The following is a 25,719-nucleotide window of genomic DNA, read 5'->3' on the forward strand; positions in this document are numbered from 1 at the left end:
TTTATTGATTAGTTTCAATTTGAAAAACAGGGATCAGCACTGTCAAGCAAATTGGTACATCAGTTCATCTCTAGATGAGTTGCTACTGCAAATGTGGAATGAAAAAATAAGAGTCTGGAGGTGGAGGCAAGATATCATCAGCTCCTATTTCTCTCTTCAGAGAAGAGGTGATTGGCACAATCTCTTCCTGACAGGTTTTCAACTATCTCTGAGAACACAGGGCAGATGGACCTGGGGTAGATTGGAGAAGTTTCTCCAACTGAATTCCCACAGGTCTGTGATTACAGGTTTTAATCAAATATACATTACATGAGTTCTGCTGACAAAAAATAAAATTAAAATTGAAGCTGGGAAGTGCTGGGGGAAACTGTTGGAAGTTTCAGAATATTTAAGCCTCTGGGATTGGGCAGGCTGGTAGTATGCGAGTACAATGAACCAAAATGAATCCTCAAAATCTTCTACATTTACATCTCTAAATATTTCAAACATAATACATGTTTAGTCACACTGAAATTATGTATATGTATATATAATATGTATACATATATATATATACATGCATATAGTCCTAAGCTAATAAGCTAACTTTAGACTCAAAAAGTGTATTAAAAATATAAACATTGCATGTTTTAATTTCTCTTCCAGATGTGTGTGTGTGTGTGTGTGTGTGTGTGTGTGTGTGTGTGTGTGTGTGTGTGTGTTGGCAAAGAGGAGGTTCGTTTTCTTCCCATAACTTCACTGACTTCAGAAAATAAACACATTCACTCTAGGGAGGTTTAAGGATTATTTTGATGAGGTGGGTTGCTATAAAACTTAATTATGCAAGTAATAAACATGTGTCAAAAAGATTTCAAAAAATGTTTAAAAGAATCACAACTTATTGCTCAGATATAATTTCATTTTATGCTGTCATGTATAGCTGTCAAAAGTCATTTTCTTTTCATATTGTAATGAATCAAATGATGTTAAATGGGAAATTATGAGATTCTTTGGAATTCATAGATCACACATACAATAAAAATGTTCCACATTATTTTAAATGGCATTTTTAATAGTGTCAGCATATCAGCAATCTAAAATAATGTTCTGAAGAATTATGATGACAAAAGTAGATTTAGCGTGGTTTACAAATTTTCATTCAATATAAATTTGTTTCTTTTTTTGTTTGAATGAAATGGCATCTACTAAAATAAACTTAGAAATATTAAGAGCAGCGAATCAAAGGTATGTGATGAATAATGTCAGGTTCATTGGTCTAAGCCATACACATCCTCCAACATGGCTAAGTATTTAATGTATTTCGCAGGAATAGGTGATGGCATACCAAGCCAAATATCCTCACATTTCTGGAAAAAAAAAAAACAGATGGAGATAATTAGAGCTACATTTCCAAGTGCAAATTGTTTCATGTTTTGAAATAAGCTTTGGTAAACAGTTTATTTTCAAAGTAGAGGTTTCTACTTCATCATCATGAGGACAATAAGGAATATTAGATTCTTGTTTTATATTCTTTGCTCACTCCTTCTACTACAATTACATGCCTGTGCTCTTATGGCTGCCACCCCTCCCATGAAGAAGGAACTTTACTTTCCTGTCCCTCTGATACAGGGTTGACCACCTGAATGGCTATAACCTGTTAACAAATGTAATATGAATACAGGCTGTAATATGTGAGAAGAGCATGGACTTAGATGCTGCTGATCCTAGAATGACAGAGATGGTGAAGACCAGGCCCATTTGTACTGCGAATGCAAGCCCAGCTATATTCAACCCTGGCGATCAATGGGGTGACAGATGTCGCAGCCAGATCGCCCTCACATCCAAACCCAGCTATATTCAATCAAGCTTGGCTGACCCACAGGCCCACAGATAAGAAAAATATATGTATGAAATATTCAGAGTTGTTTGGCAGCATTATCACAGTAATAGCTCCTCCTAGATGCTATTAAGAATTTCCCCATCCAAATTTGTTGCTTTGTTACTGTTTCTTTAATAGACAACTAAAAGATCACTGGACTGTTTATGCTACACTCTTTGAGATAAGCTACTTTATTCACACAGGCGCTATAGAACAAAGGCCTTTATCACAGGTATACTTCACATGACAGTAGCCCCATGAGATTATAATAGAGATGAAAAAAAAATCTCTACTGTCTCATGGGAATAGGGCACAATATACTGTTCACATATCTATGTAGGGAAACTAATGTAAACTATCTTACCTCACACTACACTAACAGTATACTTGCATACACAATTATGTACTGTACATAGTACTGGATAATGATAACAAACAACCATTTACTATGATTGTATCTACTATTCCATTCATCGTTAGTTGTGAGTGCTCCTATTTATTCAAAAAAGGGTTTATCAAAACAGCGTGGTAGGTTATGTTGGCAGCAACCTCAAACATCTTGTGTTTACCATCTCTTGACTCCACCATTTTCTCTTGTAAATCTCATGTTGTTTTGTTTATTGTGACCTTAGAGCAATAAGTTCTAATCTCATATATATACGCACAGACATACCATAGAGCCTAAGTGTATGCATCAAAGTTTGTATGATGCATACTCTATTATGTCACACAGCAATGAACTTACCTAAGGATGCATTACTCAGAACATAACCCCATTATTAAGTGACACATGATAGTATATTAGTGAATACATGTACACACATATACACATATATACAAACATAACCTTTTGTATATATTATGATCAATTAATATTACTAACAGGAGGGAGAGTTCATGACTGTGGTTCTCTTGTCAAGGTTAACTGTTGAACTGTTTTCTTTAAGGGGATTTTTTCTTTTTTCCTGTTTTTATAATAAGACAGTTCAGCTATATACATGCCAGATAAGTGTTCTATCACTGAGCTATACCCGCAACCTATTTAAAGTGTTCATTCATACCCAGAGTAATGAGAAGTTACATAAACAAAAGAAAGATTCAATATTTCTATGTGATGAAATTCTGGCAGCCACTAAGATTTAGTTGATGAGGAGCAGTTATATGATGAGGAGCAGTTCAGCAGGGGCCTAAAGCCCCTTCATTGAAAAGTTCCAAGCTTCAGGAACAGCATAAGCAAAGGCTTGGAGACTTCAAGAGCTATTTTCAAGAAAGGACAAGTAGCCCAATATGGTTGGCAGCATGTGGTACAAAGTCAAAAAAGTTGTTGGAAGGAGAATCTTCTATATTATTCATAGTTAAGACGGTGGCCAACGGAAACCACTGGTGAGTCACAGCCGGAACAATAACTTGCTTGATTAGATAGCATGGTGTATGTATGAAGAATGAAATGAAATTTTGTAGTTACTGCGCCAGTCATGGAGTGATGGCTATGTCGTAACTAGGGTGGCTGAAGCTAGGCTGGAGAAAGGAGTTATTTCTGAAAGACTGTTGCAGAAGAACATAAAATGTCTAGAAATCATAAGGTTTAATGTGGGAAAGAAAAAAGAGTAGCGTTATAGGTTTTGGATAATTATTGTAATTCCTTGGCTTATGGAGATGACATGGTAATATCTGTTCCTGCCTTCACAAAGTATTCTATGTGAGTGTGTCTTGTCTTCTTGTGACTATCTTAAAAGGATATGAAGCAACAGATAGAGGTTCATGCTAATCCATTATAATCTTATTTTACTAATTATATCTGTGAAGACTATTTCCAAGAAGGGTCATATTCTGAGGTCTCAGTAGACATGTCTTTGCAGGGTGACAATATTTAACCCAGTGCAATTTAGGAAAGCAGGGTAAAAAAAAAGGAATTTTGATTTTTTTTTAGTGGGTAAAAAATGTGATGAAATTCTGGTAGTTACAAATTACTAAGTCCGAATATGGACTTGTTGTGTTTCAAGTGCCCATGAGACATTAAGGTACAGATTCTGGTACATCCTTGAAAATGCTGCTGTATAAAGAATAGTGCAAAGTTGGAATCTGAAAGTATGACAATTGATAACACTGATGTAGAATCAGAAGGATACCAAGTGCTGGCCACAAGGCACAAAATTGTCACATAGGAGATGATGCATAATTGTAAACTAGTTGCAGTTCTGTAGGGTTATAATAAGCCTGTTAGTACCTAGTATTGATAATAGTGTAATAAGACATTTATTGGATTTTTACTATATGACAGGTACATTTTTACATGCCTTAAGTGTACTATGTTAACTTTACTCATTACAGAAATCTCAAGAGGTAGGTGTTACTATGGTAATTATTTACCAGAAAGGAAACTGAGGCATAGAAGGATTAAGTGGCTTGCCTAAAATGAAATAGTCAGTGGAGAAGCTTGGCTCCTCATCCCAGCAGGGAGGCTCCAGAGCTATGCTTCTTTGCTGGGCTTCTCTCCAAAACCAAGCAATGTAGTGGGCTTACTCAGAAGCAGCTGGCTCACATCCTACATAGCGACATTTGGTCCTATTGGTTTCAACAAGAAAAGTTAAGTGGAAAACAATGGGGTTCTTGAACTGATACTTCTCTCTCAAAAATGCCGCCTGCCAGAGGTTGAGCCCAAACTACCAACTGGCAGTATGAAGAAGGAAATGACCTTTCAGATGGATGATGACAAAACTGATCCTTAAAGGGAGAGTTTTGTGAAATGACCCTCTTCACATCAACAGACAGGAAACTAGTGTGCATACATTAAGCAATAGATTTTAGTCAATGAAGGTTGCGATCAATGGTCATTCAACTCTGTTATTCAAACACATCCTCAAAAATTTCATTATAAAACCTTAAACAATTTTTGCTCTTAAGTGGTATTTTTTAATTTGATCTCATTGGAGAGAAATGGTACAAACATGCACATTCAGAACTACTATTTCCTGATGGTTTTTTTTTTTAAAAAGTTTTAATACAAAAAGAATAAAAAACCATTATGCAACTCATAATTAAGACAGACTTATTTGAAGAATACATTCTCTTTAGAAACAGTACTAGAGTATCTTAGCTCATAGCTTATTAGGCAGCGAAAGTAGTGTTTTCTGAGGCTTTTTTGAGCACTGCATCATGGCTTAAATCCTAACAAGAGGGACAAAAATTGAAGAACCTATACCAGTACAATAACTCAAAGATCTGGAGATTAGAATCAAATTTATCAGCAACAAGCCAGACTTGGGCAAAATGAAACTCCAGTAAATGTCCCAAAGACTTAACATTCAGAATAATTTAAGATGAAAAGATCATAGTCTTTTCCTTTAAAAATCCAACCAGCTTTAAAACCCCAGGGGTCCTGCAAAGCTTTCCTGACTACTCCAGCCCCACTGTGCTCATTATTTAGAATCAATACCACTTCACTCCAGCAGTTTTCCCTTTGTCACTATTCTCTAGGCTCCAGGTGGGAGTGGCTGTTAATGGCTTTCCTGCCCCCAAATTTGATACATGTCATGACATACATGTAATGTTGGGGAATCAAAACCTATCCCTCCAATTTGGGTGTGATTTTCTCAGGTATTACTTGAAAATTGACTACGGAATCAAATTTGGAATCTAAAAGAAGGTAGAAAGCAGGAGAGGTTTAAGAGGCTCAGGCACTGTTAGTGCAGATCAAGAAAATAGGAAATATCTCCTTCATAATTCTGCCCATAATTAGACCTATCTAAAGGAATCATCTGTCTGGTCCCTTTATTATAGGAAGAGGGTTTTGATGACATAAGAAATCCCCCATACCACCACTAAGTGTTCTCTCTATTAAATCTCCAAGTATTAATACTTGAGAATCTTAATGAAAATCTGGGCGGTAAGTTAAAATACTGCTCTTTTATTCATCCTCCAGGAGCAAATGCAAACAAAACTCCAGATCAGATAGCTTTCTGTATAGTGTGTTCTGTTGATGTTCTTTTTCTTATTTTTTTCTTTTCAATGCTAGGGTGGAATCTGGGCCTTATACACACTAAAGTGCAAGTTGCCCCTTCAAATGGGAATTACTCCAAGTGCCTGGTAATTGTACAACAAGGGGGTCTCATCCACCATGAGTCTTCCCAATCCAAGTGAGGGCAGCTTGCTTGTGTCTCTGTAATACAAATCCCTGGCAGTGCCGTATTTGGAATTTTAACTATCTGTGTTGTCATAGGTTCTGTCAGTGCACCTTATTCTCTCACCCCTTCCACTCTGGCACACACCAGTCTGACTTTCAACTGTGTCCTTTGCCCTCAACCCTATTCCACCTCTGAGGCCCCTTTGTTTGCCCTTATGGTAAGCAACAAATGCTAGGAATTGCTTCTCTCCACTTCATAGATGACTACTGCAGCTTCCTTGCACTTTGGGTGAGACAATTCTGAGTTAGATGTCCTCCATCTAATGCCCAGCAGCATTAAGCTTCAGTCAGACCCATTTACCCATTTGTGACTCATTGATAACCACCCTTTAATAATGCCCTCTCTCTCTCTCTCTGCCTAATCTTTCTAATTTTCTACTAGTATTCTTTCACTTTCTCCCTCAAACTACTTCCAATCCAATCCTTATCTCCAAGTTTCCTAGAGGTGATCAGATGAAGACATGAAGCAGTGTTGCATTTATCAATGGTTTAAAAAAAAGTGACTCCAAAAGCCACAGCTGGCACAGCTTAGAAGAAAGGAACTTCTGGCAAACTGTGGATGAAGGTAATCTCAAGAATGACTTCCAGATAACTCAAGAGGCAGTGTTCAACTCTCAGAACAAAATTTAATGTAACATGGAGCATTAAATAATATGTCTACATAGCATTTTCTGAAATAAGGGATAACTACAAAATACAGAGTGGGATTCAATGATATAAAATCATGATTCTAAAATAGCTAAGACTCCTTGTTTCCAATGAGAATCTATGACATATTCTAAGCTAGCTGTCACTACAGCCGTTTAAGATGTCCAAGAAGTGGGCAATAATTTACTCATTCATCAATGGTGAGAAATTGTAGCTGCCTATCTGTTTAAACAACAGCAGCAGCAAAAATACCTCACACAGCCCTGCTTGAAATGAAAAGCGAAGATGGCACTGGATGAAAACCCAGTAAACAGCATCTGTCCAGTAAGAACAGAGCTGTATGTGAGCTAATAAGCTCTGGATTTATTTGCTTTGACATTTTTAAAAGAAAATTTAATTGGATTATGTCTTCTTCTAGTTTAAAATTTTTCTACTGTAGTACTGGCCACCAGATGCATGAGGGGGAAAGATCGGGAGCCAATTAAATTCCATGCTTCATTGCAATAAGGTTATTTTTATTCTTCCCAAATGCAAGGCTGATAGTCATGTAAGTGATTTCACCACATTACTCCCTTCTACTTGCGTAGAAAAGATAATTCCATAGGAAATAACTATGAATCTTCAGAAAGTCTAGCAACATAAACAGAATCAAAATTGTTTTCTTAGACTTTCTTCCTTGTAATAAGTGTGACATGACCTTAGATATAATCAGATTAGGTATAAAATCATAAAAAGCAATTTAATTTTAGCAAATCAAATTGAAATTCATTTAGAGAAGAGGATTTTATAAATACTTCTTGGGCTAATCAACAGCATTCTGACAACATAAGGAAAAGCTCATCTATAAAATCAGCTTCACTAATACTCCTACCCATTTGCCTCTTTGCAGCAATAGCAGTATTTCACAGTCACTTTCATTTGCCCTGGACAAAGATTCAAGAGTTGTCTGTGTCCCAATGTAACTAAGATGACTGTAACTTTTAACAGGAAACTTTTCCTTGGAACTATATTACAGAAAAAGTAAAGTTTTTAAGGAAACATCTATTTTTGGAGTTTTTGTGACAGGCTTATATACAATTTAAGTAGACATCATCCAATATTTTAGATTATAGTATACTCTCGAAATATTTTTTCCTAAGTTATTGTTTTGTGTTAGGTAATCAGTGTGCTTACCAGTTATTTTTTAAACTTAATGAGAGTGAATATTAACCTTTTATTCCAACTGTTACATTTAGCCACAAATATTAGAAATAACTGCCTCTGACTATAACCTTCCAATCTACAAGTTGGTAATGATATTCTGTCAAGGTTATTAGGACAATAAAATGTCACCAGGTTTTCTGTGCCCTAAATGACAAAAGATCTTCAACAAGTGGGTATCCAAAGATGTATCTCAAGGTGTACTCAACCTCCTCCAACTTCCCACTGCCAAGACCATATATCATCCTGTGGGGGTGGGGGAGAGTGCTCTAGAGTCAACTGTAATGCTTTTGCAGTTACAGTGCTCATAAAACAAGCCACGTCCGATTTTTCTCAGAAATGTCAATAGATAAGACACCAACCAATCATATAGTGCAAGCTATAAAGTTTATATGAGCACCAATTCAGTGTTATTTTTATAAAACATGACCTCTGAGATTAATCAGACAGGCTCTGAAACAGTGGGACCTATTTTGCCAGTTTTACAACTACCATCTGTGAACAAGCACAGTGCAATGGAAACAGGGGTCTCTAGGTGACAATAGTACCAGGGCAACATGGTAAGACCATAAGCAGTCACAGAATGGAGGGAGAAGAAACAGACTCAACAGTTCATCATATGCCAGGGGGTATGAGTTCAGGAGTTTCCCTTGCCCCCTCCACAAAAATCCATGCCATACACCATTGCCAATAGACCACAGCTAGCACTCATGGGTGATAGTTGGCTTATAGCTTATATCTCCATGCAGGAAAATCCTCTCACTAAAAGCAGCCAAACTAAGTAAAGCTAGACCTCCTCTAGCTTTAAACCATTTAAGAAGACTGTAGTCTTCTTTAAATTTTGCTTGATTGTTTGGAACCACTTCTTGGTTGTTTGGGACCACTTCTATCAGCTAAGGTCACTTACTATCACATGGAGGAAAGCTACATCTGAATCTAGGGAACTGGTCTTGCCATCCAAGAGCAGAACCAGCTCCAGGATCTATTATCTGGACCTGGCTTTATACTCTGGTTGTGGGGCTTGTTCTCCTGAGCTAAGACCTTTAATCCTGGTAACAGATTGGTTTGTATCATTATTCTCCATTTGTTCCTCAAGATCCTTCACTATACTCTCTGCCCTTACAGGCCAACCTATGTGGGTCACTTCACTAAACTTCCTGGCTCTCTGGAAGCCTGTTAACTGACTCCTTTTGAGGATTGAATGGTGCTTACTTCTTAGATTCCCCATCACTGTGTTCTCTGTTTGAGGATAACTTGCTTTTTGACATCTTGCCCTTCTAATCCCATGGTTTATATACCAGACAAAGCCAACTCAGTCTCTGATTAGCTAAAACCAATGGTCTTGTTCCTAGCTTTTGTCCCCTCTCTACACATCCTATATGCATTGCAAGTTAATCCATCAGGCTAGGCTGAGGAGGTGTCCCAAATTCAAACCTAAACTTTCATCCTCTCCATTAACACTGATATACATGGAATTTAAGCTGAATACAGCACTATAGCTTATTCAGTTTTCATCAGCCAAGAAGTCTCTTTCTAATTTCTCAATATAATCTCAAGTATGGGAAAGAGACCATGCTCAGGAGAAAAATGGGCCCCAAAGTAAAGAAATCCAGTTTCTGAATAAGAGTAGTACTGGTAGCTTCTAAAGAATTGTCCATGTCATCAGTAAAGCTTCTACCAGAGACAGACTGTCCAGCTCACATGCTGGAGGAAATAAGTATCTTCCCAAACCAGGCCTTCACCTGGGCCATATTTCCACACAGCTCAGCCAGATATTTTTTATTTTCAAAAGACTTTCAACCCCATGATATCACACTTAGGACTGCAGCACTTCCACCACTTGATTGATCTTGCCTTGAGGTACCACAAGTGATTTGGGCTATGGCAACCCCCAAATTATGGTAATTCCTAAAGCTGAAGGTTTTTGTACCTAACTGGGTCCAGGGCCCTCCACATCTGTTTTAACTCCTGCATAGCCTTTTCTGGCATAACCAGTCTCTTATCATTTCCCAGCATGAAAGATAAGACAAGAATGTAAGAAAAGCACAGGAAGAGACTGTACTACATGAAAAGGCTCTCAACTAACACTAAGAACATTCAACCAGGCCTGGGTGCCCAGCTGTGATGTACCACCCAGAATCTCCTTGAGGAGAAGCATGAGTTGCTACACCCAGAGAGATGTCTTGGGGGCTGGGAATATGGCTTAGTGGTAGGGTGCTTGCCTAGCATGCATGAAACCCTGGGTTCGAGTCCTCAGTACCACATAAACAGAGAAGGCTGGAAGTGGCAATGTGGCTCAAGTGGTAGAGTGCTAGCCTTGAGCAAAAGAAGCTCAGTGACAGTGCCCTGAGTTCAAACCCCAGGATTGGAAAAAATAAAAAAGAGATGTCTTGTTTACACATTTCCTGAAGTCATATCACTTCTTATAATAACCCACAGGAATAGAAAGGTTCAGGCTATTTTAGCTGAACTGTGAAAGATTATTCTAACTTCAAAACTCCTGTGGGTTAGTCAAAGCTGTCTTGGGAATGCCTTCAACATTCTCTCTCTCTCTCTCTCTCTCTCTCTCTCTCTCTTTTTCTCTCTCTCTGTCTCTGTCTCTCTGTCTCTGTCTCTGTCTGTCTCTGTCTCTGTCTGTCTCTGTCTCTGTCTGTCTCTGTCTCTGTCTCTCTGTCTCTGTCTCTGTGTCTTGCTCTCTCCTCTATTTCTTTCTCTCACCTTCTAGTAATTCCAGCATACCAACAAATAAACATGCTGTATGTTAGACTTCATCTGATTCTTAGAGAACTCAACCTGGATCATGATCTGATCCAAGTGTCTCCAGTCATTACTAGCTATTAACATGTTACTGATTTTTATCATATGGATTATACAATATCATGTTCAACCTGTTCCTACTAAATAGTCCCTTTCAAAGGTTTGTGGTAGACAGAACTATTTATAAGTGTAGAGACTGTGAGTAAAGTTCTTGCCATAATTGAATAACAGCAGCTACTGCTTAACTGCCACCGAATAACAAGAGCCTACTGCTTTTCTTGATGTGATGTAACATTCTGGTCTATAATGAGTCTATTGTTTTCCAGTGAGGAGAAAATCATCCATCTTAGCCTTGTAAAGGATGGCTCAGGGCCTGGCCCATTGACTTGAGGAAGGCAAGGCATCTCCACTTTATAAACAATAAAAGCACCTAACATTTAAACCCTCAGGGACAGGAGTTGTTGTAAGATCTGTGAGTTTACTGACTCCCTGAGTCCTCACAGTAACCTTAACGGAAGAATTATTTTAATTTTCATATTAGACATGGAAAAACCTGAAAGATCAAATAATTTGTACAAATCACTTGGTAAGTTAATGTCCTTGGGTTGAATACAAGTCTCTTTCTCATTCCAGACCTTGTGCTCTACATTGCTTCTCTAAAAAGCACCTGAAGTCTGAGGCTCAGGAAATGTCCCAGGATGCAGAGTGGTAACTGATGAAATGGGGGAAGGGTGCACACAAGGAAAGTGAATCCATGGCTTTCCCAGACTAGTTCTACTCTAGTGTGAGTGTTGATGCTTCTAATCAATGTAATGGGTCAGAAAAAACATTCAAAATAAGGAAAGAAACAGACAGGGGAAGAAGTAGGGAGTAGGAAAGTAGAAGAAGGAAAGAAGAAAAAAATTATATTGCACCCTGCAGTTAGAATGGTATTCTTTTATGAAACACTTGTTCCATTACATATGTACATTCTGTGTTATTGTGGAAAAAATGTCTTCATTACTGTAGGTATAAAAGCTGATATTTTACGCAAATTCAATAGTCATCAAAAAACAAAAAATACAATACTGCATTTTAGGAGGGAAGAAGTATAGAAACAACCTGAATGCTTATCAATAGAGAATGGTGGAGTAAATTGCTGTATATCTATACTACATCTATTAAATAATGCCTTAGATCTTCACATATTAAACTAGGAACTTCCCATGCAAGCCACACTGGAGATAAATGCATGGGGTATGATCATACTTTTATGTAATAATGACATCTCCAACATAGAACTGGGTGAAATGGAAAACGAAAATACAAAGCAATGAGAAGACGTGTTTCTATCACACGGTACCCCATAAATGGATACAACTAAAAGAAATATTCATTTTAAAATCAAATAAATGGATGTACGTCAATGATCTCTGTCCCTGCCAGGGCAACACTGAAAGCTCACCCTCCCTTGTAGGCACCTCTAGCCTCTCATCCTTTTCTAGCCACAGCAATTCCTCTTGCTTCTGTTAAAGAACCATGCTGTCCTGTGTCCCAGACAGCTCTGTTAGCAATGCCTTTTCTATACCAGGTCACTTTCCTACTTTGCTAACTCTTAGTACTCCACTGAGATGTCAAGTGTCACCTCCCCAAGAGTACTTCTTATTCCTCTGATTCAGAAGCAGCTTTTTCATCATTTCACGGTATCTCAATATCTTCTCTATCAAGCCACACTCCAAATCATTAGTGCACTGCTGTATCTTCATCAGCAGTGGTTCTCTCAATAGTAGCCTTGATATCCTTTATCTTTGGACACCAACACCAAGCAGAAGATCTACTCAGGATATTTAATTTTGACTTATCTGAAGATTAAATCTATGAATGAACAAGGTAAATTGACTGACCTGAAGTTATTATGCTAAATAAGCAGCAGAGCCAGAATTCAGCCCTACCGCTGTTCAACTGCACAAAGGCCACCATGGTCTCCCAGCCATCTGCTAGTGCTAAGGCTGTCCGCTACACTCCTGCATGCCTGAGAAACTTCCCAGAGGCATCAGACAATCTCTGGCCAAAATGAGTTGGTCAGCAGAGACTAGGAGGAATAAACGCCTCCTTTCTGGGAGTATCAACCACATGACATTTACTTTATCAAGGGACTTTCCCAAGAAAATCAATTTCTGGAGCATGTAAAAACACAAACAAACCACCACCCACCCGCCCACTCCTTAAAGACAATTGGACCAAAGAGATCTTAGAGAATTCCAAGCAATTCCACAATGTTGACAACACCATCTAATCACATAAACTTTATTTTCCCTAAGTAAGCATTTTTCTACTGAATTTTTATTTTAAATTTGGCTCAACCATGAAATGTGTGTGCCTATACTCAATTGTTTCACCCATGGTAAACCTGTGTACACAGCCAGAGATACACTGAGGATTCCTGACACAGGCACAATTCGAGATTTGCTGTTGTAGCTTATGATGATGTTACCGGAATCCCTTGATAACAGTGTTTATATCTATTTATAACTGTAACCTATTATCCTCGTTTCCATATAATTGGATGCGAGTGAGGTTTAAAAAAATTCAGCTGCCTAAGACAAGTCATGCTCTTACAGAACAGATGTTTGCTCAGCATAGAAAGTGAATTAGCTTTTAACAGGAATATTCAGAAATATATACACACTCTTCTCCCAAGCGTATGAGTATTTTATATTGAAAATAATTTAAAGACACAGGGTGTTAAATACAGGGGACATAGTCACAACTGTTTTTTTAAAGTAGGTATTAAATAAATTAATAAAAATAAGTAGTTTACCTCTTTAAGGTACGATGGTGACACATATTCAGGCATTGGATTCAGTCTCCAGTTCAGGGCAGAGAAAAACGCTTCATAATTTATTTGTTTTTCACTATCTTCAAACCTGAAATTACATGGTTTGACTTAATGTGTAAAATTCATGAGCAAAACACCAGCCTAAATTTTACCTTAAAAGTATATTATCACCAGGTGCCAGTGGCTCATGCCTGTAATCCTAGCTACTCAGGAGACTGAGATCTGAGGATCACAGTCCAAAGCCAGCCCAGGCAGAAAACTCCATGAGACTCTTATCTCCAGTAAACCAGTCAGAAAGCTGGAAGTAATGTTGTGGTTCAAGTGGTAGAGCACTTGCCCTGAGCTGAAGAACTGAGGGACAGCTCCCAGGCCCAGAGTTCAAGCCCCATGACCGACAAAAAAAAGAAAGTATATTATCATCAATGCTTTAATATCTGATTTTTATTAGTTATCTACTTCAGATTGCCCAGAATACAAATTATTGGAGAGTGAGGATCTAATTTACCGAATCCACGAGAGTAGGCCCAATCTCTAGCAATTGGTATATATTCAATAAATATTTGTTGCATTTGCTGTAGAGCCAACTTTGCTAATTTATTAAGACAGCACTGTATTTTGTTAAGAATATTTAAGGACTGTTAAGTTTAGTGGTTGAAATATGTCAGTAAAATAGAATGTCCTTATATTCCTTAAATTGCATACTTCTTAAATCTTTAAGATAAGTTTTGATTAACTTTAAGAAAAAGAAAAGCACATTGTCATTTATTACATAGTCATTAAATATGGATTATTTGCATACATATCTTTGCTGTCATGGAAATATGTTGTTGATGTATTACAGAATGGAAAGTGAGTTATAAAATAATATCTACAGATAGATAAACAGCACAGATTTTAAAAACCTGATAATACCCTTATATAATAAGAAGACCTTTTTCTGAAAAGAGAAATGATTTTTGACTTTTTCTTTAGACCTCTCTGTATCATATGATTTATTTTAAATTTATAATAAAAAGCCAGTTTTCATTCTGAAAAAATTAACAAATTATTATCCTGTACCACAAGAGGTGAAAACAGAGTATTTTTGGCTATTGATTTTTATTTAAGGACATTGGATTGATCTTTAACCAAAATAGAGTTTTAGCTACTAAAATACAATGATTTCAGCACAAATTTTTATGGTGGTCTAAATAATGTCCAAGAATTTCTTAATGTAATATCTCAGTGCTATGTGTTTTAAATTTGATTATATTCATGCATCAGTGGTACTCACTAAGCACTGTGCTGAAAATGAACTATACAATTTATGGGTGAGAATGGGAGAGAAAAAAACTCAGAGAGAGCAAGGGAAGGGTGACATTGTCCAAAAAGGAATGTGTTCTTTACCTGACTTAATGTAACTGTAACCCCTCTGTACATCACCTTTATAATAACAATTTTAAAACACATGAAAAAGGGTGACATGCAGGAAGGATGGACAACAAAGAATTTGATAACATTCTACCAATTATTTAAGAAAAATTATCTACTGATTATATGTAATACCACTTTTTGAAGGAAATGACAAAAGTAGTTATTAAGACATTGTTCCAAGCCCCTTGCTCTGGGCCTTTGCCATTAAAATAACATGTCCATAATCAGTCAGATATTTTTTTCTAATCTCTTCACAAAGGATTGAAAAAATAAGTCATTATTTACAAACCAATAAAAATTAGCAGCAACAAATTAAATCCTTCAAGCTGAAGTCACATAGCCTCATCAATGTAAACAAAGTAGAATTAAACTGGGACTGAAGAGAGAAAAGGGAATTCTGTAACTCTTCTGTGTACATTTTCTTTGGCCAAGGATTTTTAGATACAACTCTTAACATGCTACCCCCTACCACTGTTTACTCTATGAATTTTGGCTACACTCATTATTTCAATTCCTTTGGAGGAAATGTTCTGTTTAAGGAAATACTTGTAGCCAAAATGCTTGACCATTATTACTTTTATTTGTGTATGTTTCACAAACTAAAACTCAATTAAGTATGCCTTGTGAGAAGCTTCTCTAGCAGGTCCTTAAAGAAATCATTTCCTATTCCTCTGAGTAGGAACTGAGATGAAGGAGATTCTGTACTGTCTTTGACTTTGACTCTAAAGAAAACTAAGTCACGACGTACTATCAGAAAAGTTATAGGACTATCACTGTTCTATAAGATTGTACCTCAAGTTCATATGCTGAAGTCTGATCATGGATGTGTCATTATTAGAGTGGAAGCTCTGGAAGAGCTATTTAGGTCACTATGGTCAGATCCCTCATGATTGAGATTCATGTCCTATAGCCAGATATTGTAGTACCTGACTATAATCTGAGTACTTGGGAGGCAGTGGCAGGAGTATTTAGAATCTGAAGCCAGCCTGAACTACAGAGAAAGATCCTGTTTAAAAAAATACCCTTGTGTTAGTGGCTCGACTATAATCCTAGCTACTCAGGAGGCTGAGATCTGAGGATCATGGTTTGAAGCCAGCCCTATTAGGCAAATTAGATATTCTTATTTCCAATTAAACAGCAAAAAGCCAGAAGAGGATGAGTGGCTCAAGTGGTAGAGTGGCAGCCACGAGCAAAAAAGCTAAACAAAGCAAAAGGCCCGGAGTTCAAGCCTCAGTCCTAACACATACATACAAATAATAAATCCAAAAACAAATAAAGGAATAAAATGGGTAAAAGAAGCCTTAGAGAATCTCTTGCCTATGCTCCCATGTGGAAACACACTAAGAAGGATATTAGGTATTAGACTTCACCATCTACCATGATCTTAGACTTTTCAACCTCCAGAATTCATAGTATACTGTTACAGCAGCTTGAGCAGACTAAAACAGGCTTTAATATATTGTTAAGATTAATCTAAACTGGTATATTGAAAGTAGAATAGAGGAGCCAAGACAGAAGTGGCAGGGGCAGCTAGCAGTTCCTTGCAGTAACCTAAATGAGGAATAATGATGGATTCGATGAGGGTGGTAAGAAGTGATCAGTGCTGAATGCATTTTCAATGGAATTCCTATAATATATGATATTGTCTGTAAGGAAAAAAGGGAATATTGAAGATGACTTGAGGCTTCTTATTGAGCAATTAGGAAGAAGAAACTGACCTGAGATGAGAAAAACTGTAGAACTTGTAGGTTGTGTGGCAAGTCCCAGAATTTAGTTTTAGATTTTTACATTTTTTGGTCAGTCCTGGGGCTTGAACTCATGGCCAGTGTTCTGTCCCTGGGCCTCTCTGTGCTCAAGGCTAGCATTCTACCACTTGAGCCACATCACTGCTTCTGGCTTTTTCTGAGTAGTTTATTGGAGAAAAGAGTCTCACAGATTTTCCTGCTGGGATGGTTTTGAACCACAATCATCAGATCTGAGCCTCTTGAGTAGCTAGGATTATAGGTGTGAGTAACCAGTGCTTAGCTAGATTTGTTATATTTTAATGAGAAATTGAGGCTATGCGTCTAAAGTTCAAGAGAGAGGTCCATTTGGAGATTAAGTGTGGGACCCATTTGCTGCATAGATATTATCTGTAGGTGCCAGACTGGGAAACTGGATGGGATCACCAATGAAATACTTGTCTCAGTTCTTACAGTATAGAATGTAATTCTCCTAGGGTTCAGAATTAAGTATTTCAGTACTGTTAGAACCAGTCAATTGAGTATAAAAGATCAATTTCCCCTTCATACATTGTCCACTAAATGGTCCTGGGGACTACTTACTATCACTGTATATTATAAACCTATCTACTACTCTCCATTTTTTACTATTCCCTACTCCCAAACCAATATCATCTGGATTCTAGCAGTAGCTCTATATATTGGTCTTCCTTCTTCTATGTACTTTCAGGTTGCAACAAACCACCCTCCACTAGAGTGATCCTTTTAAAATATAGATCTGTTTAATTACTTCCTTGTTCAAAATCTTCCTGTGCCTTTCTTACTTAGAATACAAGCTAAACTACTTATTACCAGGGTTTAAAGACCCAACTTAGTCTGGCTCCTTCCTACTTACCGATCCTGCTTACCTCACCTCAAAACTCTCTCCTTGCCACAATACTCCAAATCTACTGAGGGTCTGCTCATGTCTAGATTGTTCCTAGATATGCAAGGCATTTGAACTTTCTGTCTTGTTATCTATAAAGTCTCAATTCAAATGTAGTTTCCTTAAGAAGGTCTTCCTTAAATTTCTCTGTTCTGAGTCCCATTACCGGAATTAGTATTTTCTCTAGATGAAAGCATTGTAACTCATAGGAAAATGTATGCATTATCCTGCCCATGTAATTGTAACCCCTCTGTACAGTATGTTCTCAAATAAAATAAAATAAAATTAAAAAAAAATTTCCAGAAGTCACCATAAGCAGTCCTATTTGATTTTGTTACCACTAACTCTGATACTTGGCCATGTTCCCTGTTATCTTCTAAACCCCAAGCTCTCTTCTCATACCAGTTCATGATTCATCACATGCAACATTTTTATTTGCCCATTTAGAAGGTATTTGGGAAAGATGGTCTAAATCAAATAATACTTGATAAGGGATCAATAGCTGTAAATGAAAGTGTACATAGCTCTAAAATATATAAATTCTTTTTAGAACAAATGAAATATTTCATCTTTCCCAAATCCCAGAACCAGACTAACAGGAAGACTTTGCTAATATAATAAAATACTCCAAGATTTTCTTTTCAGTTCTCTCTTAGAAGACCTCAGTGTATGTAAATAGGTACTGTACTCCCTCCCCCATTCACCCAAGGGGAGCAGAGGAGAAAAGAACAAACACATCTTTTAATTAAAAGGGAAAAACTAGCTGATGCTTCCTGGAAGAATTCTTTGCTTTTGAGAAGTGGACAGAACTGCAGTAAATTATGATAGATGGACCACAAATATTTCTCTCACCTACAAAAGAATAAAGAACGATGCACACAATGACAAAGATAACTGAAGAAAAGACTTCATTGGAAAAGGAAGTTTAAAATGTTTTGCAGTATGAAAAGCATTGGTGATGAACTTAGCAGAACCAAGGAAAGGAATGAACCATCAACATGGTCCATAAAACTCCTAAGAGACTCAGCAATTTCAGCCTGGAAGTGCCACCAGAGGCAGGGACAAGGTATGGTATTGAAAACAAGAATAATTAGAAAACCTAGACAAAGTAAGGGCAGCTAGATCTCCAAATACCTTCCTTTAGGGTGTGCTTTCTCTCCCAGGAGGGAATAGAAACTTGTTCTTGAAACGAGTTCAAATAAAAAAGCTCCAGTCTAAAGGTGATGAAGCATAAAGGAGGCAGAAAAAGATTACACTTTGAATTTGAGGGCATTCAATCCTCCCTTTCTCCTTCTAGCTTTTAGAATGTGACTAATGTTTAAACTCTTTTCCCTCTCAATGCTATGAATGGTTCTACAGAAAGCTCTAGATTTCAGCTTCTGGGGATTCCCTAATGAAGATGAATACCCATGAACTTACTGCATAGTAAAATATGATCAAGAAGACACTCCCACATCTACCAAAGCATCTAATATTAAGGACAACAATCAAGAGAGCAACAAGGAAGGGGGAAAAAAGAAATCAGATAAACTTCATTCAGGGAACAGAGGGTAAGAAGCAAGATAAGAAAATATGTTATACCCCTGAAAAGATAAACAGAAGTCTACAAAAAGGAACACAAGACCTAAAAAACATGTTCTCGGAATTAAAAAAAATTATGATGGTAGTAAAAGAATTCAGTAGAAGGGTTAGAATATAAAACAGGAAATTTCAGCAAGTACAAGAAACTTGATAAAACTGAGAGAGTAAATATCCAAATTTGTAATATCTAATTTCTTAATAGTTCTCATAAGCTAAAAGTAAGAACAGAAGGGAAAAAATTATTTAATAACTAAAAGAAAGTTTCTGAAAAACAAAAGGAAGACTCTGCAACACACACACACACACACACACACACACACACACACACACACACACACACACACACACCTCCCCATCATAGACTTCTAGAACTTCAGGGATACAGAGAAGACTCTGGGATCATTCAAATAGAATACACTGTAATGAGAACCAAAGTAAGCTAATTTCTCAGTCATCATCATAATAGGAAGTTAGTAGAAAGCATTTACAAATGATAAATAAAAAATTAACAGAATGCCCATGCTATTTAAAAGCCTATAAAAAGCAATCAGAAAGGTTGAACGTAGCTGCTGATGTGGCCAGAGACTGCTGTTGTTGAAATAAACTTTTCAGAATTATTGGATTATTCTTGACTATGAACATCTACCACTTTGATACAAAAGAAAAAACTTAGTTTGACAAGCAGACAAACAATCCTGAAACATGCCTTTCTAAATAGTAAACCAATAGTTTTGGAGAAAAAAAGAGTAGGAGATTGTTTAACTGGAATTAGCCCCTTTAGTCTTCCTTCCTGCTCCCAAGTTCTTTTTTTTTATTATTGTGAAAATATCACACAGAGGGTTTACAATTACATGAACAAGGTAATGAGTACATTTCTTATCAAGCATTGTTGCCTCCTCCTTTGTTTCCCCTTCCCATCCCTTCCCATCTCCCCCCACCACCGCTCCCCCCATTCCCCTCCTTCCCCCCCTCCCCGGCCAAAGTTGTAAAGTTCGTTTTTCGACATAACTTCTTGTACATCTCATTGTTGCAATGGGTCCATCTGTATCCCTATTTAAACAATTTGGTTTTTTCCCTTCCCCTCCCCAAATTATACCAACATCAAATATAGTCAAAACAGGGGTTATACCGTGGGTGAGGGACATACAAACCAACAAAGAAATATCTTATAAATATGTTAGAAACAATTCTGCTCCCAAGTTCTAAACACAGTTTTTTTCCCTGGACCACTGATGCAATGAGATATTTTATGCCATCATTTGCTATTATAGCATATTCTTTTCAATGTACACTATGCTTGAAAATGAGCTTGTAAGAGAGGGAAGTAGGACAAAAAGGAGATTTTCAAGTCTAAAATCAAAACAGATTCTTGGAGAAGGAAGCAGAGGAAACAGTTCAGAGATGGGCAAAGGTTTGAATATCAAGGGAATAAGATCAACTATGCCAGCTACCCCTGAAGGCTACTGACCCTGTTATCCGTCACGGAGACTTTGTTCTATGACTAAAGACATCACTTGCTAAATCCCAGTCATCCCTTAAAAATAGTTTAGAAAAGCCTATATATTGATAAATATATATATACTTTCTTATTTCATAGCCACATTGGGCTTTCAATCAAAAATATGATCCAGATCCTCCACCTAAGTTCCCTACTTCATTCTTCTCCAAAAGACATTTGGATCTAGCTCAAACTCTGATGTATAGTCAAAGGACAGAGATTTGCCACTTTGGAAGAAATTCTTTTAAGAAGACTTTGAAAGCAGGTCCAAAGAAGAACTTTCTATGGCAACATGGGTAAAATCAGTGCACAGCCTTCCAGGGGGACTGCCCTAAAGGGCAACACTAATTTGGGCTTTTAAGTGCTTCAATGCTTGTTAAAAAATTCCGCCTCTTAACTTTCAAGTTTCAGCTCACAGTGCTAAAAGTGTTTTCCTAAAGCTTCCATAAATTCTTCTTTCCCTTTGATACTTTAGCAATCCACCATTTCCTTCCCTATACAAACTAAGAGACATGTTTGTGGAAGAAAGGAGAAGAAAGGCAATTTCTCTGGTTCTTCCCTAAATAATAATGGCCCCCAAACATGCTTCCCAGGGCCTTGATGGGTGGGAGTTCTTAGAAGTGAATCTAACCAGACATTTGATTGATGTTTTTGCTCCCCCACCCAGCAATGATGAATAGTTTGAAAACTGCAGAAGCCAGGCATCTCCTTGGCACAGGGAATAATGCTGAGCAGCTTTATTTCCACCCTCCAAAGAGGTAAATGGCTTAGCGATAGCTGGATTTTGCTGACGAGGAAACTACTTATTCTCAATTGCAAAAGTCACCTTATTTTTAGAGGAATGACTGGAAAGGAAAGTGGTGAAGGCATACTGTTTTTGTGCTGGTCTTGGGGCTTGAACTCGGGGTTTGGGCAATGTCCCTGATCTTCTGTACCTAAGGCTACACTAACATTGAGCCACAGCTTCACTTCTGACTTTTTGGTGGTTAACTGGAAATAAGAGTCTCACAGACTTCCCTGCCCAGTCTTCAAACCTTGAAGCACAGATCTCAGCCTCCTAAGTAGCTGGGTGGCTCAAGCTGAGCTGGCACCCAGCTAAAGACACATTTTGGATTCACTTAGTTGGATTTGGTTTCAGTTCACTACTTGCAAATCCATCTTAAAAGACCTGTTGAAAGTCTTCAATGTTAAACTCTTGAGAAAGTGTAGAGCTCTGAGATGCTGCATTAGCTGAACAGGAAAACCTAGAATAGGCAAGATGGCACTGCCGAAATTGTCAATGAGTAACTGGTTATGTGTCAATGGCCAGGCCTCTCAATTTCAATTCAGATTCCATAGAGATATACTTGGTGGGGTGGTTCACAACTACCAAATACAGACTCTATAGAGAGTTACTGCTCTATTGGCCCACATGGTTTGATTTTTTTTAATTCCTCAGCTATATATCTCTTTATATTTGAAAGTGTAGAAAGCGCTATGTGACAGAGAAGATGAAGGAAAGGAATAATAGAGGGACTAAGAGAAAGGGAGAGGAGGAAGAAGAAGGGGAGAAAAGGAGAATGAAGAGGGAAAAAGAGAAAGAGAGCTCTTCTGAAAACTTCCATAGTATACCAAACATTCTGTAACAAAAGCCACATGGCTCAATGCTTCCCATCAGCTTCACTGCAAGGTAAGTAGAATCCTATGAGCTCAAACTCTGCCTGAGAGGGGCTGGGGTTGGGTAGAACATAATGAGATGCTTTTAAAGCCCTGCTAACTTTTTCCATTTTAACTGATCTTTCTGGATGAGGCACCAGCTCTCTTGGGAGGTCAGTTCTAAGGCATTCCATGGAACCCAAAGTCAGCTATAAAACACTAGCTTAGGGCCAGGCTGCCTGGGGGCAGAGCTGCACTTGTGTTTATACTTGCTTCAAGTTCAGGCTCAGAATGCCACAACTAAGAGAAGAGGCCACCTTTATATTCCTACAAGGATGCAATGATCTCAGAATCCTCTCTATCTCTTATACTTGAGAATCACAATTTCTTCATCATTAGTACTGAGAGACAATTACATCTAAGTGAAGTCTCAGAGGGTTTGAGTAAAGATACATGGAGCACATAGCCAGGTGGCAGCAAAGCTTGCTTTATAGTCAAGTGTGGTAGATCCCAAGCCCAAGGTTTCCCTTCTACACACAGTGTGTACCAGCACAGAGCAAGTCTCTGAGGTTGTGAAGGCAAATTAGATATAATTGCTACCCTTGGGAGCTCAAATAGAAAGCAAAGGTTTGGGGTATCTTAGGAAGTATCATAGGAAGTTTTGGGTATCAAATAGAAGTAATTCCATTTGAGTCACCTTGTCTTGGAGCATGCTCTTTCAGTGAGACTTTCCTTATATCTCAATACTTATGTTTAGGAAATGAGGACACATAGCTACTCTCAATTAAAGTGTATCTTTAAAAATGCCCAAAGATTTATAAAAATATTCTTAGGTTCTCAAGACTATGTCAACACAGTACATTCTTGCTGTTATTAATGGATAATAGCTGCCATGACATAGAACATCATAGAAATATGATACTCTGCATTAATGAAGTGAGTTTGGGTGGTAAGAAAGATGACCTCATACCAACTCTCATGGCATATATTGGTAGGGCTGGAGCAAATGAGGGTACAAACAAAATGTTGAAGTCCAAATGTCAACTTTGGCTATGCTAACACTACAAAAGGCTTAGTTGAATTACAAGAATGATGAGAGTGAAATAGAAGGAGAATCTTAGTATAAGATCTTAGTTCTCTGTATCAGATGCAGAGAGAACTGGGTAATAATCACTAGGTGAAAGAAAGCACCCACTCTATTGTTTGTTATCTAATGATCTGAATTCATACAGCAGTGTTACAGAGCTGCCCAGAAGTGGCCCAACCTCATCCTAAAGCAGGTACATCTATCCTGGGCAGTGTACACTGAGCAAAATGAAACTCTATCCCTGCTTCCCATGGGAGACTGCAGACGTGAGAGGGGGCTGTGGATTAGCGTGCCATGAAGAAGACTATGCAGAAAGAGATTCTCTTCAAGGTTCTATAAAGGCCTATGGAGTCTGTGGGGAACAATAAGAATGCAGAATACAAATGTAAGCTGAAAGCTGATGGGTCCATTAGGAATTAGGGCAGCCTTTGAAAGGAATCTGTGGAGATGATGCAAAACATCAAGCATGTGACCCAAATCATGGCAGGGCATATTGGAGAGAGAAGGGAATGGGAATGAGACAGTTTCTAATCTGATTAGTCTGAAGTTTCCCCCTGAGTGTGGAGAAGGGTCAGTGCATAATTAGAGGCAAAGTTAGACTGAACATGGTCTGCTCAGTGGCAGGGAGGGATGACCTCCTCAAAGCTAAACTGGGCTTGGAGGAGGATGTGTTCAGAGACTGAGACAATGCCAATGCAAGTTGCAGAACAGTCCTTTCACATTTAATGTCTAATTGTAAATGTAAAGACAAAACAGTCTGCTGAGAGAATAGGAGGATGGTGACTTGATGGCCTGTGCTCTGGAGAAGAAACCCTTAGATCCTCCAGAGGCCAGGTTCCTACATTACTGAGCTTTCCAGGACAACTTGTCCTCAAGCCTATGAAGAGATAATCTAATAAAGATCCACAGCTTCCTGACTAGAAGACAGCTTAATGTGTGAAAAGCATTCAGACCCAATTACTGGAAAACAAGGCTTCCTCCATAAACAAGTTAACAGGTTTCTTCCATTTCATTTCTAAGTCAGTCTGTGTGTGGGCTATGGTCCCTGACTTGAATTATCTCTTAGTCCCCAGTCAATACTTATTACCAGGTGCTGTACAAGGTACTTTATACATGTTATTTCCATTAGTCCTCAGAACTTCTCCGAAGCTAAATGCTGTTATTTCCGTCCAGAGGTAAGAAATTGGAGACCCAGACAGGTCAGAACTCTTGCACAAAATCACATAGCTAATAAGTGGGCTTAAAGAATATAAGAGACAAAGTAGGCAGATAAAATTGCTGTGACATGCAATGCACTGGCTCTTTATAGATAGTAAATCAAATAGGTGAGGAGAAAGTGTATGTATCTGAATGGCTCTAAAGGTCAAAACACAACTCTTCATTACAAGAAAAGGAACAGAAAGAGAAACGCAGTGTTGTGTAAATCCTTATAAGATAAACCCTGTGATCATTAGCCAAGCAAACACTACGTGGAGGGTTTCATGGATGTAGTGCCACTTGGAGAGGATCTTGAAGAAAGAGCTGGCTCTCAGCAGGTAACAAAATTTGGATGCTGTTTTCTACTAAAGAAATAACCAGAGAAAAGCCAAAACTATGGGGAGTACATACACAAGAAGTACATGTATGACATGCTGGATAGTCCATTTCATTATAGGGGAAAAGGCAAGAATGAAGATGCAATTACTATAGAGAATCTTCACTCCTGGGTCAGCCTACTTCATCTCAGATCCATTAAGTAAGATGGCTTACTTATCTTTCCCATTGCTACCAGAAAACATTAATACCTATGTATTAATGTCAAAAAAACATGAAATACTAATTCATGATAGGCTTTGTAACAGGTAAGATCATGGTAACTTTTCCTTTTATAAGACTTCAGGAAAAACTGGGAGAGAATGAGGGAGGGAGTGACACTGTTCAAGAGAAAATGTACTCATTACCTGGCAATAACCCCTCTGTATATCACCTTTACAATAAAATTTAAACAATTTTTAAAAAAGACTTAAAAGGACATATCATCACTGATATAATCAAAACAATCAAGGGTAAATCAATGGTAAATAAAAGTATATTAGATTCAATTAAAAGTAAATTCAAGCAGAAACAGTCCCCAAAACAAAATGTACGCAACAATTCTCATCAAGAAGGGATCTTTTGCTTACCTGGATAGTAACTCTACAAGAAGTTCATCACTCAAAGGGAGCCTGGAAGACTTACATATCCTTTTGACATCTATGGTAGGTAATACATGTTTTCTGCATTAAAACAAAGTAAAGTGGGTTTTACACATCTTTACACATTGTTGCTCATGTGTTCCATGAGCAACAATTATATGGTATAGGAAAGAAAACAGAAACATAACATATCCTGAAAATGTACACATGAAGGTATGCAT

At 37.8% G+C, this 25,719-nt stretch overlaps 1 protein-coding gene across 1 annotated transcript in view; it reads right to left on the reverse strand.

Annotated features, from left to right (window-relative positions):
• Nucleotides 1–1,103: 1,103 nt before the first annotated feature.
• The window catches only part of Efhc2 (EF-hand domain containing 2), a 191,742-nt gene continuing 167,126 nt past the window's right edge, over nucleotides 1,104–25,719 (reverse strand). The window contains exons 13-15 of the mRNA XM_042683643.1: nucleotides 25,487–25,579; nucleotides 13,447–13,552; nucleotides 1,104–1,346 (exon numbers count right to left, since the gene is read on the reverse strand). Coding sequence (XP_042539577.1) covers nucleotides 1,248–1,346; nucleotides 13,447–13,552; nucleotides 25,487–25,579 — 298 coding nt within the window. The 3' untranslated portion in view covers nucleotides 1,104–1,247. The remainder of the gene's footprint in view (nucleotides 1,347–13,446; nucleotides 13,553–25,486; nucleotides 25,580–25,719) is intronic.

The sequence above is a fragment of the Dipodomys spectabilis genome, unplaced genomic scaffold (assembly GCF_019054845.1).
Source record: "Dipodomys spectabilis isolate Male_0828 unplaced genomic scaffold, ASM1905484v1 ptg000082l, whole genome shotgun sequence".
NCBI classification, from domain to species: Eukaryota; Metazoa; Chordata; class Mammalia; order Rodentia; family Heteromyidae; genus Dipodomys; species Dipodomys spectabilis.